This window comes from Balaenoptera physalus (genome assembly GCF_965194825.1).
Source record: "Balaenoptera physalus genome assembly, chromosome: 14".
NCBI classification, from domain to species: Eukaryota; Metazoa; Chordata; class Mammalia; order Artiodactyla; family Balaenopteridae; genus Balaenoptera; species Balaenoptera physalus.
In genome coordinates, this window is record NC_138893.1 from 38,190,610 (window position 1) to 38,203,638 (window position 13,029).

Here is a 13,029-nt window from a genome sequence, read left to right on the forward strand (position 1 = left end):
TTATTCAGGTAAAACACAATACTTATAATCACCAATATCAAACTAAATTTCCTAGTAGTATAATTACTAATATTTGCTCAAAAGTCAATTAATATTTGTTTAATATAATGTTGCATAACCCCTCTCTCCACGGAACAGGAAACAGAAGGGAGGAGGGGAATGAATCGGAGGGTGTTAGGGAGCAAACATGTTGCCTAGAAAATATAAACAGAATGAATTTAACCTAGAAATGAAATGGAGTATTATTACAGATTTAGTTAAAAGGAAATTGTCTTCAATACTACTTCATAATTCTATTTGGTGTTTAAACACGTCTATTAGCTTGGGGTTTTTCTAGTTTGATTTTCACATCATATATTATAGAAATTCACAGAACAGAACCACAGATTTTTAGAGCTGGGGGAGGCCCCTTGGTGATCACTTCCTAGTTTTTAAAGAGGAGGAAGATTAACCAAAGAGACTTACTTGAAACTGGCTCCACTCATCAGTAGAGTTAATGTCAGAATAATCAGTGATATTTTCTTTCAGGATTATGAAAAATACTTCCTATTTTTGTAACCCAATTTTCACTGGGTTCCTACTCATTTCCTTTGATTCTGAGCGTCTGCACTTGAGTTTATTTTCACAAATGTTGACACTGTAATTCTAAGCAGCCTAAGTACCAGTTGTTGTCTAGAGCATTTGGGAGCTTCGAAAGTCACGTTCACAGAGGCCATACCATTTTCTTTTTTTTTCCACATACTGACTTGAATCCTGCCATACTTAATACACAACTCTACAATTAAATTTAGTGCTTGGCAGCTTCTTTATCTCTAAGACATGAATACATATATTACATGCCCAAGAACGTCACGTGGATTAGGAACTTACATCAGCTTTCCCTAAGGTATATAATGTTTCCAAGATCTTGTGATGAAGTAAATACTCCATACATGGCCCCGTCTCTCCAAATTCCCGTTCACTTTCTTCTTGTATCAAGATAACCAACATCTGTTCCAGATGAGATGGAATATTTGTATCTGTCACTGGGGCTTTATCATCTAAACAATAAAAACATTCATCAAATTTTCAAACATTTTTATCTGCACATTTGCACCTAAAATACTCTTTATATTTCCCTGTTCCTATTCAAACAGAAAAATCTGAACCACACACACTTAAGTGAGGTTTATATCTTATTCAAAAACAATCTATATTCTGAAAGATAGTCTATAAGCTAATATTCACGCAAAGTAATTCAGAAAAGGAGCCATTTATATGGGGAATGGGAACACGATCAGAAAAAATACAAGTAACATCAGAATTTTGTACCCACTTATAATTAAAAAAATTTTTTTTCAATTAGCCAGTTCAGAAGATCTAAACTTTAGGTCTCTTTATATAGAAACAGGTTGGCCGTGAATGTTAAGCTGAATAACGTAGGATATGAGGAGAGGACAGGTTCTGTTTTTGCCCACTGCTGCACTGCTTTGTAACAATGCACTTACTGTCCCCAATTCATCTCCAGATTTGAAAACATGAGGAGCCCAAAGAAAATCCCTCTATTAAAAATTTCTGACCTCTCCTCTCATTAGCAGATACCTACTCCCAAAGTAAAAGCTGCTTCTCAGGAGAATTCTTATCAAATATTGATTTTTCAAAATAAAAATTCATGGATACTTTTTACATATCAAAAACACATGGTTTTATTAACCTATCTTTATTACATAAGGGTTAAATTACTCTCAGTAAAATGTGAAGTTTTATAGAATGTCTAAATACAAAATATATTAGGGAATGACAAGTTCTTTTTTACGTCTCTATTTACATCTCTATTCTCCTTTACTTAGCACTGCTACAGTTTATACTACACAATCCTGGTATACTATGTACCTGATGATTTAAAGCTTTGTCTGTACATATGCACATGTGTGTATTATATATACACACACACAGACTAAACCATAATACTAAAGCCTTATGGAGAAAACAATGGAAAGAGAAGGGTCACTCTTGTTTCCCAGGAGGACATATATGTATCAAATTTGATATAGTATGGGACAGTTGTTAAGAGCATGAGACCTGGAGTTGGACAACTTGAATTCAAATCTTGGCTCTCTCACTTTTAGCTGGATGACCTGGGCAAACTGTTTAAGCCTCAGCACCAACATCTGTAAAATGGAGTTAATCAACACCAGTAAGTGCTGTCGTATGATTTCAACGAAATACTCTGTGTAAAGCCAGTGCCTGAGCACATAGTAAGAATTCAAGAAATGTTAACTTACGATGTCTTACTTCATATTCTTCTAAAATGAGTAGCCTAGGGCTAATAAAAAATAGTGTGTAATTTTATTTGAAATTTGTTTTTTAAAAATGTTTTTTCACCTGTTTTACTGCAGACTTTATATCAACATTCCAGGAAAGAATGAATATTTAAGCATGGTCTGATTACACTTATTTTTGGAGAAAAATAATCAAAAAGACTTTTTTTTTTGAGAAATAAATAAACTGTAAATTCGACTTGACAAGATTAAAATCCTAGCTCTCAAGAAGATCTAGCTTCTGCCGTCCACTCTCATCCCAAACCATGTTTAGATCCCTGTGCCTTTGCATAAGCTATTCCTTCTATCTGAAATGCCTCTGCCCTCCTTACCTACCTCAAAACCTACTGCTCATCCTTTAAAGCCCAGGTCAGACACTGCCTCCTATTTCTCCCTTCTTCCTTCTCTCTCTGTGCCTGATGCACCTTTTTGTCCCATACTTTACTGTAATGTACACACTTGTTTCTGCTACGAGACTGCAAAAAAATCATTTAAAGCAAGAACTCATAGGCTTTCCTGTAAAGCATTTCCTTAAGACCATGGAGGGGTGCAAAATTGACAAGGGCTAAGAATAGTCATTTGAAAAGGCAGCTCCTCTCAAAAAACTTTTCTGTAGATCTGCTGTCTAAACATCCAAATTAAGGTAGAAATTATATTTTACCCCTAAAGGTGTATATACAGATATAGATAGTCTGATTTTCACTTACTATACAAATATGAAGAATTTCTTTCTTTTAAAGAATTATCTATGACCCCATCAGCTTATCAGATCAACTATTTTTTTTTCATGTTTCCTTTCAGTTAAAAAACATGTGCCCAATCTGCACATCCACTAGCGTTTACCTATACATTCCTCAAGGGAGCCCATAGCGCTATGTAGCAAGGCTACTCTATTTCCTTACTTCAGAGGTTGCCAAACTTCAGCTCATGGGACAGACCCAGGCTTGCCATCTGTTTTAATAAAGTTGTATTGGAACAAAAGAATGCTATTCTTTTACTTATTGTTGATGGCTGCTTTTGCACGATAACAACAGAATTGAAGAGTTGCAACAGAGACTGTATGGCCTACAAAGCCTTACTATCTGACACTTTACAGAAAAATTTTGCCAACCTTTGACCTAATTTATTCACATTTCCCCATATTCACTCTTCAGCCTACTCACTAAGAAAAATTGAAGCAACCAGAAAATAACTTCCAAAGACTCCCTATACCATGTCTACCCCTCTCCTGAATCTACACCCATATGTTCTTCTTTCTGCCTTAATTTTATGGATGAACTGTCCACAAGTCTATGAAGGCTAAGCCTCCACTAATGCACTAGGATCCCGTACCCCACTTGCCAACTGAAGGATATGGCTCAGAAATGACCTCATATGACTCTCGTACCCACCTTTCCTTCTCCACTAGATCATTCTCACCAAAGTACAAATGGCAGTAAGTTCCATCTTTACAAAAAATTTAAAACCCCCTCAGTGCCACATCTCCCCTGTGGCTGTTGCTCCATTTCTCAGCGCCCCTTTCCACTAACACTCCTCAAGAGAGCAGTCTTCACACACTGTCTATATATGCTCTCTGCCCATTTTCTCTGAAACTTCCTCCAATCAGGTCTCCTCTCTCTTCCTTGCTATTAAAAGGGCTCTTATCAAGACCACTAACGAGCTCCTCATGGCTGAATCCAATGATCGGTTCCTAGCCTTCATCAGCTTTGACATCATTTGACACTTGGATCCTTCTCTCCTCCTCCAGCTTCTAGGACACCATTCTCTCTTGGCTGTCTGCTACCGAACTGGCAAAAGCAAAATCTCCTTTGCTGTCATTCTCATTTTCCCAATCTCTAAACATTGAGTGCAGGGGCTTAGTTCCTGAACACTTTCCCTCTTCCATCTATCCTTAGCTATCCCTAGATAATCTCACCCAGTCTCAAGGCTTTAAATCCTACTTACATGCTGATGAGTCTCAATTCCATATGTCTAGTTTAGGCCTCTACCCTAAATTCCAGATTCCTATTTCCTATTGTCTACTTGACATATCCAATTGCATATATAATGGGCGTCTCAAACTAAACATGTCCACAATGCTCTCACAAACCTGCTTCTCCTGCAGTCTCCCCATTCTCAGTGAGTGGCCCTTCTATTTTTCCAACCGCCTAAGCCCCAACATTTGGAGTTATCCATGACTCTTACTCTCATATCCAATATTCAATCCACCAACAAAGCTTTCTTCAAAGTATACCCAGAGGACAATCACTTCTTACACCTCCACCCTAGTCTGAGCCACCGTCATCTCTCAGACCATTGCAATAGTCCCCTAACTGTGCTGCCAGCTTCACCTCTGCATACTTTCACTCTCATTTTCTCACAGAAGCCAAAGTGGTTCCTTTAAAACAGATTATGTTACACCTCCGCTCAAAACCCTCTAACGGGCTTCCTATCTTAGAGTAAAAGCCAAAGCCCTTACAATGGCTTACAAGGCCTTGTGTGAATCTGCACCCTCACCTGTCTTCTGTCACCTCCTCCCATTTCCCTCCTTGTTCACTTGCTCTAGCCACCCTTCCGTGTGGTTCCTCGTATAAGCCAAGTGCTGCACGCTCCAGCCTCAGAGACCGTGCGCTCGGTGCTCTCCTGGAACTTCTCCCCCGGGTGCCCCCAGGCTTGCCTCCTCCTCCTTCAGACTTCAGCTCAGAAGTCACCTGGGGCAACAAGGCTTTCTCTAATCTTAAATAGCCATCTGCCCCTGACCCCCACTCCCCGACACACACACACCTCTATCCCTTTTAGCCTGCTTCATCTTCTCCTTAGCACTTATCATCTGACACACTATGTATACCTGTCTATTTATTGTTCGCTTCCTCCCAATCAATACATAAGCTCTGTTAGGACAGAGATTTTTGTCTGTTTGATTGTTATATTTCCCAGTGCCTAGAACAACGCTTAAGCATAGTAGGTGTTCAACAGATATACTTTTGAATGAATCTACGAGAGGAATTAGAAGTAAAATAAATTGTTTGTAAGTTTAATGTAAAATAACTTTGAAAACTAGTTTGAAATGTGTTTTAGCATTTCACAAATTTTCTGTTTAATTAATATTAGCATTGTTTCTTACCCGAAGTCTCTATGTAGTAATGGGTAATTGCCTTCCAGTGATAAACAAAATCTTCTTGTAAAGGAAGAGAAGGTGCAAGCTACACAAACACAAACAAAAAGACCACAGCAATTAAGAAAATGGCATTAGAAGTTTCCCATTAAGTATAACTCTGTATTTGTCTACTAATGATCCAAAAGCAGCATAAGAATAAGGGGTGAGCTTTAATTTGATTCTTTATGTCAATATCAAAGAGAAACAAAATGAGTCAAATCCAAGAAAGTAAAAATGATTTATTAAGAAAGAAGACAAACACATTTATCAGCATTATTATTATATTATAGTATTGGGGTTTTTTTCCCCTCCCCGACACTAGTTACTATATATATGGCTTCAAAAGTAACAGCGTTACATGAAAACACAATATTCTATTACTAAAGTATCAGTAAAGTGGAATTATCGATAACCAGGGATCTTTGTACCTAGGACTTTGAAATGCAAGACAGTAAAAAGGCTGCTATGTAATTAGTTACACATCACCAAAGTCAACCCTGTAATCAGATTAAAACTGTTCCGTATTTTCAATGACATACAGAAGTGAATCTTTTCTTTTTAAGCCTAGATTAGACAGTGCATATTTTTAGCAAAATAACTACATGAACAAGACACTACCAATTTAAATTCCACAAAGTCAAAAATGTTTTACATTTTAATTTTGAAATTTACTTCAGGAGTTTTAAGCCCAAAATTATATCCCTTCAGCCATCTCATAGGAAATTTACAAGTATTTCAAATGGGTGTTAAACGGATAGAAAAAGATTTGGATGTACCTTCTAAAACATTTTCTTGTCCTTAAAAAGAGTGAGAGAAAGAGAGAGAGAACTGTCTCTCCGTCCTAGTAGCATCAATACATTTTGGTCAGAAAGTACAGAGTTGACCCAGTTTACTTAAGAACAAATAGGTTTCGGGCTTTCCTGGTGGCGCAGTGGTTAAGAATCCGCCTGCCAATGCAGGGGACACGGGTTCGAGCCCTGGTCCGGGAAGATCCCACATGCCGCAGAGCAATTAAGCCCGTGCGCCACAACTACTGAGCCTGCACTCTAGAGCCTGCGAGCCACAACTACTGAAGCCGGCGTGCCACAACTACTGAAGCCCATGCGTCTAGGGCCTGTGCTCCGCAACAAGAGAAGCCACCACAACGAGAAGCCTGCGCAATGCAATGAAGATTAGCCCCCGCTTGCCGCAATTAGAGAAAGCCCACGTGCGGCAAAGAAGACCCAACACAGCCAAAAATAAAATAAATAAGTTTATAAAAAAAACAAAAAAAACAAGTAGGTTTCTATTTTGGGAACCTAAACTATGGCAGCATAATCGTCCGTTTTCATATATTCATCTAAACAGATGACCTAAGAGGTCATGTTACTCCTATACTTCTACTTGTTCCATTTTGATTTCTTGGAGTCTCCTGCAGGGACCTCAAAGTTCGAAACCCTGTCAAAACAATTTCCAAACTCTTGAGCAAATTATAAACATTGGTCATGACATCTTAAGTGTTTCAATCCAGAAGATGAACTGTGCTTAGGAAAAAAATGGACCTGCAAAATTTTCAGCAATCATCAACATCTTAATGCTAGCTTTTTCATATGTGCGTATTCGTACCACTCTGAATAGTACTGAATTAAGAAAATATAAATATTCATCTCACTTCCAAATAGAATGCTATGAAAAATTTTAAAAGACTTTAATATCTTTAACAAAGGAGTTAAAACCTTTGGGATTATATACTTCAAGAACATGGGGAAAGAAATAACTTGTAGGATATTGAGAAAACAATTAAAAAGAAAAATAGGAAAGAAAGAATTAACTTGGGAAAATAATCTTCCTGAAATTTTTAGATTAAAATTCTGTTTTAATCAGCTACTTATTTTTAGAATCTTCCTCAAAACACATAAAATTTCTCTTGTTTTTTGGGCCTGGTTTTTTACACGCCAACTTTATGTAGTGTTAACAATTATTATTAATTAATTATGTATTAACAATTGGGACAAACCCAAATGAAATTTGGTGTTTCAAAAACTGTACCTAGTTTCTTATGTGTAAATATTATGACTTGTTAAATTTTTCCAAGGGAATTTCCAGGGCATATATGGAATTACAGCATCCTTGTTCCAGATTATTTCACCCACGGGATTTAACTCTATTTACAAGGAAAGTTACTAAATCAGAGGTCTTAAATGATTTGTGTCGGGGCCTTTGCTGTTACAGTCAAATTCAAAGCAGGATGGTGTTGCTTACTTGTGAATCTCTTGCAGAAATTTGCTTTAAATAAGAAATCTATTTACGGAGACAGTGAAACAGTTCTAAGTTGCTAATAATTTAGTAACAATCTTGTTCAAACATGAATAAATTTTCTTATTTAGGTAAAACTTCCTAGTAAACTTGCCTCTTTCATTTCAAATTATAACATGCCAGACATATGTTTTATCATTACATAAAAACATTTACGCTCTGGGTTAAAAAAAAAAAAAAAAAGATGTGTGAATCAGCATGAGGAGATTCTAATTTGAGTTAACTTCTTACAATACAGAGATTAAATTTTTGAAAATTCATGCGATCGATCACTATCTCAACCAAAAACTGACCTGAATATCTAACGTGGATATCACTTTCTCTGAGAAGTCTTGCCAGACTTCCTGCCGAGGTTATAGTCATTTCCAAACACACTTGCGGCACCCGCTCCCTGACTGACTGCTCACTCTCTCCCAGCCCTTATCCCATGTCTGTAATTGTTGAGTTATCCATCTTCTCCACTAGATTGTAAACTCCATGAGTTTACAAAGATTATATCATCTTGTTCATCACTGAATCCCCAGTTTCCAAGTCAATGATGGCAAATAGTAAGCATTCAGTAACGTTTATTGAGTGAATAAACAGCAGTTGCTACCATTTAATGAGTAGTAATGTGCCAGGCACAGCGCTACAAAGTTTACACTTACCATGTGGTCTTAAATTCTCACCATAAACTCTAAGACCACCTGAGTCATTAACTGACCTGCCCAAGGAAACACTACTTGTAATTAGAAACCCGGACTCTCTTTCTCCAAAATGCCTACCACACAAAAGGACCTACCTACATTGATAACTCAGATGAGAACTAGTGCTGTCAAAGCCACATCTGCAGTCTCACATGTATCATGAACATTCCATGCCCAGATCTTTTAAAATGCTTCTTCCCCGCTGCAACTTTCCAGACGCCCATCCTATCTTCTCTGCCTCTCCAAAGTCCAGCTCAAGTCTCACTTCCTCCAGGGAGCCTTCTGCAACTACTCCAACCCTAAGCGTTTACTCCCCTCCTCCTATAGAACTCACTGGCTGAACAATCCTCCAGATAATAATAATAATGATTAACATTTATTAAGCACTTACTATGTGCCAGGCACTGCATTAAGCACTTCATATACACAATCTCATCTTAATTTTCACAACAATTCTATCAGATAGGTACAATTATTTCCATTTTACAATGAGGAATTGAAATGTACAAAGACTAAGTAACTTGTCTAGTGAAAAAGCAAGGGGCAGAGGCAAGCCTGGAACCCTGCTCTGACTGGCTCTAGGGGCTAGGCCACACTCTTGTGCACTGCTTGTACTTTAACCAGTGTTTTGTTTTGTCTCCCAATGCATTCTCACTGTGAACTCCCACTGTGCCATGCTTTCTTGGTGGGCTCATAAAATATTTACTGAATGACTAAAGGACTAAAGTTAAAGATCACTTGTTGGAAAAGAATACACTTAAGAAAACACTACATATATTTCATCTGATGTTTTAATTCCTAGTGCAGAGTAGATTTTTAAGGAATTGCTGGTCCCAACAATCATCACTAACTCAACTATAATTTAAAAAGAAAATGTTGCATTCAAATTCTGAAAGATGACATCCATTGAATTAATTAGTTAAGGTAGATGAAACTTTCTTTCCTGACACTGCCCTTTATCCTCTTGGAATAAATCTGCCCTCAAGGATGGAACTGACCGGAATTTAAAAGATATTAGTCCCTGGCAGATAACCTCCCATAGACAAAGGCCCTCAACAAATGTTGAACTGTACTAAATGTAAGGTGTTTTATTTATCCTTTGGAGAAGCTGTACTAAAATGATCCACCTCAGAACTACATGGGAGGCCTGATTTCAGACGTGTGACTTGTGGCAACTGGCTAAAATAATAGATTGATTTCATAACTCTTACTGGCCAATCATTTGTATGCTGAGGGAAAACTGTCATTTCTGAAACAGGAGGCAAGAGTTACGTTACAGTTTTTGTTTTTGATCAAGGTGTGAATTTCTCCCCTAAATTCAAAATGCAGTCTATCAGCTTAGTAACACATCTTCAAATACTGATCTTTGAAAACATCTTAGTTGTATTTCATCCTTGTTAAGTAGTTAACAGGAAATGTGAAGAAACCATTAATTAAACAATAAGGAAAACTCTACACTTAAACCCCATTTAAATGAATATGTATCTGGTTGACCCTAAAAAACCATTTGAAGGCTGATCCGATTGAATCAAGAAACCTAGGAAGGGACTTCCCTGGTGACACAGTGGGTAAGAATCCTCCTGCCAATGCAGGGGACACGGGTTCGATCTCTGGTCCAGGAAGATCCCACATGCCACGGAGCAACTAAGCCCGTGCGCCACAACTACTGATCCTGCGCGCTCTAGAGCCCCCGAGCCACAACTACTGAAGCCCGCGTGCCTAGAGCCCATGCTCCGCAACAAGAGAAGCCACGGCAATGAGAAGCCCAAGAACCACAACGAAGAGTAGCCCCTGCTCGCTGCAACTACAGAAAGCCCACGCACAGCAACGAAGACCCACGGCAACCAAAAATAAATTAATTTAAAAAAAAAAAAAGAAAGAAACCTAGGAAATAATCATACCAAAACGGTTGAGAAAACATTAGAGATTCACACAATGACACAACTGAAAAAAGGTCATGTCAGAACTGCTTATAGGATTATCTCCCATCTCTGTAGAATCCTGATAATTCTGATAATTGCAATACTGTATCAGAAAATGCTAATTGGGCATACAAATTAAAAGGAGTACAGAGAAAAGCTAACGAAATAAACTGAGGAATGGTAAGATTAGTACACAGAAAAAAATGTCAAGGAAATAAAGAAACAGAACTGAATAAATGTAAACCAATCTTGGGCTAGGAAAAAAAAATATTCTTCAAATACCACAAAGATGGCTTATTCAGCATTACGTATGAGTTCATTCCCAAGAGAATGTTAAAAGAGGAAAAAAAAAAAAGTATGCCAAAAATTTTTCACAAGATTGAACCTCTTATCAAGGTAAACTGGGAAGTATCACAGCTGAAAACATTAATGCTAAGCAAATAAAAACATTACTTTTCTAAATGCAGTGCATTAACTCCTAGGACCAGGTGAATATAATCCACTCTTAACTTTTTCTCACTAACCTCAGCAAAGTAGAGAACCTGGATATTACAGAGCCAGAATCAGACAATTTACATGGATAATCTGGTAGATGCTAACATATACAATTATAAAAAGATAACGCAGACAGAGAACACAGGTCTCTGGACAAAAATGAGTCTTTACTGGGAGAGCATGAAAGCCATCTTTCTTTTTCTAACTACTTCTTTCTGTAAATATCAGCCTGAATTAGTAAAGAATATAAATAATGTAATAAATTTTTATTCCCAATTATCTCAGTATTTAGCTGGATTGAGTGTTAAAAATTAAATGATTCTTGGTACTTTAAGGAATAATATAAAATGTAAATATCACTGTTTTTTATAAATTTCAGTTAAATTCTTAAAATAAGGTGCTGTAGATTGATTGTGTATAAGCCAAGAAAGGAAAATTAAAAGTTGCCTTAAAGTCTAAAACTGTCGTCTCCCTCATGAGTAATACTGCTCTTCATCTATGAAAAACCCTGTCTTGCTTGATTTGATACATTCATTTTCTCAAGAACTTGTAGTAGAGCTAAAATGACTCTTAAACATTTCCCACACAGCACTTAAAATAAAAATTGTATTGAAGTTTTGTTTCCATTACTGAGTTTTAAAAATCCATTTTATTTTTATCTGGCCATAAAAACTGTTCTATTGCAATTGGGTTTTGTTTTTTTTTTTTTCCTTAAAGTTGTGTAGATTTGAATGTGCTGTATCACTCAAACTGAACATAGAGAATGACATTTTTAAAACTAGCAAAGTAACACGTCTAGCAAAACTGCACTTGTTATGAACTTCACAGGGTGCATTTTTCAATTTGGGCAATTCTGCCAGCGTAAAGCAAAACAACCGGAGTAAAGCAACTCGACCCCTTTCACTGAAACAGCAGGAAGACATTTTCCTGTTAGTTACTTCTCTTTTATTAGTGTTCGGATATTTGAGTAATGTCTCCCTATGCTTGTGTCTAAAATCCTCAAAGGAGGGTACAATGGCAGGAAAAACGACGAGCGTCCAGGAAAGGAAGAGAAGAAAGGAAACAGATGGTCCCGGTGCTGTGTGAGGGCTTGGAAGCTGTCTAGAGCGCCCTCGACGAGACCCTCCAAACGCCTATTTCGCATCAATCAGTAATGAGTTCGGCCGCAAGGCCTGTGAAAGCAAGAGCTGGCCAGACTACGAAACCGGGTCGGGTGGGCTGCTTCCTCGCCAGAGCCGCGCCCCCGGCAAGAGCACCCCTTCCTGCCTCCCCACGCCCCAAAACAAAACAAACCCAAGCGGTGTTAGGCCGTTTCTTTTGTCTTGGTCAACGCTGACCACTTGAGGTAACGGCCAGGGAGTCCGGGCGAGAGCCCTGTGGCCCTGCCAGGTGCTCCCCGACTCCCCTGTCCCCACCGGAGGAATCGGGCGACCCCCGACCCGGGCCGGGGGGCCGGTCCTGCCGGGGACCCCCGCCCACCCTCCTGAGCGAAGGAAAGGGCTCCACGCCGGCCCGGAGCAGGAAGGAGAGCAGGGGGTCCACTCGGAGCCAGGCCCGCGGCCCCGGCGCCCGCACGACCCCGCGGCGCCCGCCCTGGGCCTCGCCCCTCCGCGGGGCCGGGGACGCCGAGGGCCGGGCCGAGGCCGCAGGGCTCTCCCGGGGCCGGCGCGGGAGCGTAGGCCGGCCGCCATCCCCGACCTGTCGTGAGCCCGCAGCCCGAGGCCTTACCGCCTCCACGGCGTGCTGCAGGATGGAGGTGAACTTGGAAAACATCCTGTCCCGGGACTGCAGCAGCCTCTCCCGGGACGACCTGGAGAGCTCCTCGATCCGCCGCCGCCGCCCCTGCTGCGGCTGCCGGGGCCGCTCCAGAGTGAAGGCCGGTGCGGGGCGGGGAGGACGAGCAGAGGGCCGAGGCGGGCCCGGCCCGGCCGCTTCGGGTGTGCGCGGGCGGCGAGGCGGCTCCGGCGGGCGCTGCGACGTGGCTGGCGGCGAGGAGGGTGTTCCAGGCGGACTCCGGGCCCGCGACACTCCGGCGGCGGCGGCGGCGGCGGCGGCGGCGGCGGTGCCTCCGGCTCGGACACGGTGGCAGCTCGGCTCGGGTTCCTTCCGCCCGCTCTGCCCGCCGCGGCCTGCAGGGGGCGCCGCCGCGGCCCGGGGGTGGGGCCCAGCCAGGCCAGGCCGGCCCTGCGCCGCGG

The 13,029-nt window shown here is 40.5% G+C and overlaps 1 protein-coding gene and 1 long non-coding RNA gene across 3 annotated transcripts in view; one reads left to right on the top strand and one right to left on the bottom strand.

Annotated features, from left to right (window-relative positions):
• The window catches only part of FHIP2A (FHF complex subunit HOOK interacting protein 2A), a 36,730-nt gene extending 23,760 nt beyond the window's left edge, over nucleotides 1–12,970 (bottom strand). The window contains exons 1-3 of one of the 2 annotated variants that reach the window (XM_082423372.1): nucleotides 12,563–12,970; nucleotides 5,404–5,482; nucleotides 871–1,040 (exon numbers count right to left, since the gene is read on the bottom strand). In XM_082423372.1, the coding sequence (XP_082279498.1) occupies nucleotides 871–1,040; nucleotides 5,404–5,482; nucleotides 12,563–12,607 (294 nt within the window). In that variant the 5' untranslated portion in view covers nucleotides 12,608–12,970. The remainder of the gene's footprint in view (nucleotides 1–870; nucleotides 1,041–5,403; nucleotides 5,483–12,562) is intronic. The other variant, XM_082423371.1, reaches the window with a different exon arrangement.
• LOC309642220 overlaps nucleotides 1–13,029 on the top strand; it is a 392,437-nt gene that overhangs the window by 342,942 nt on the left and 36,466 nt on the right. The window lies entirely within an intron of this gene.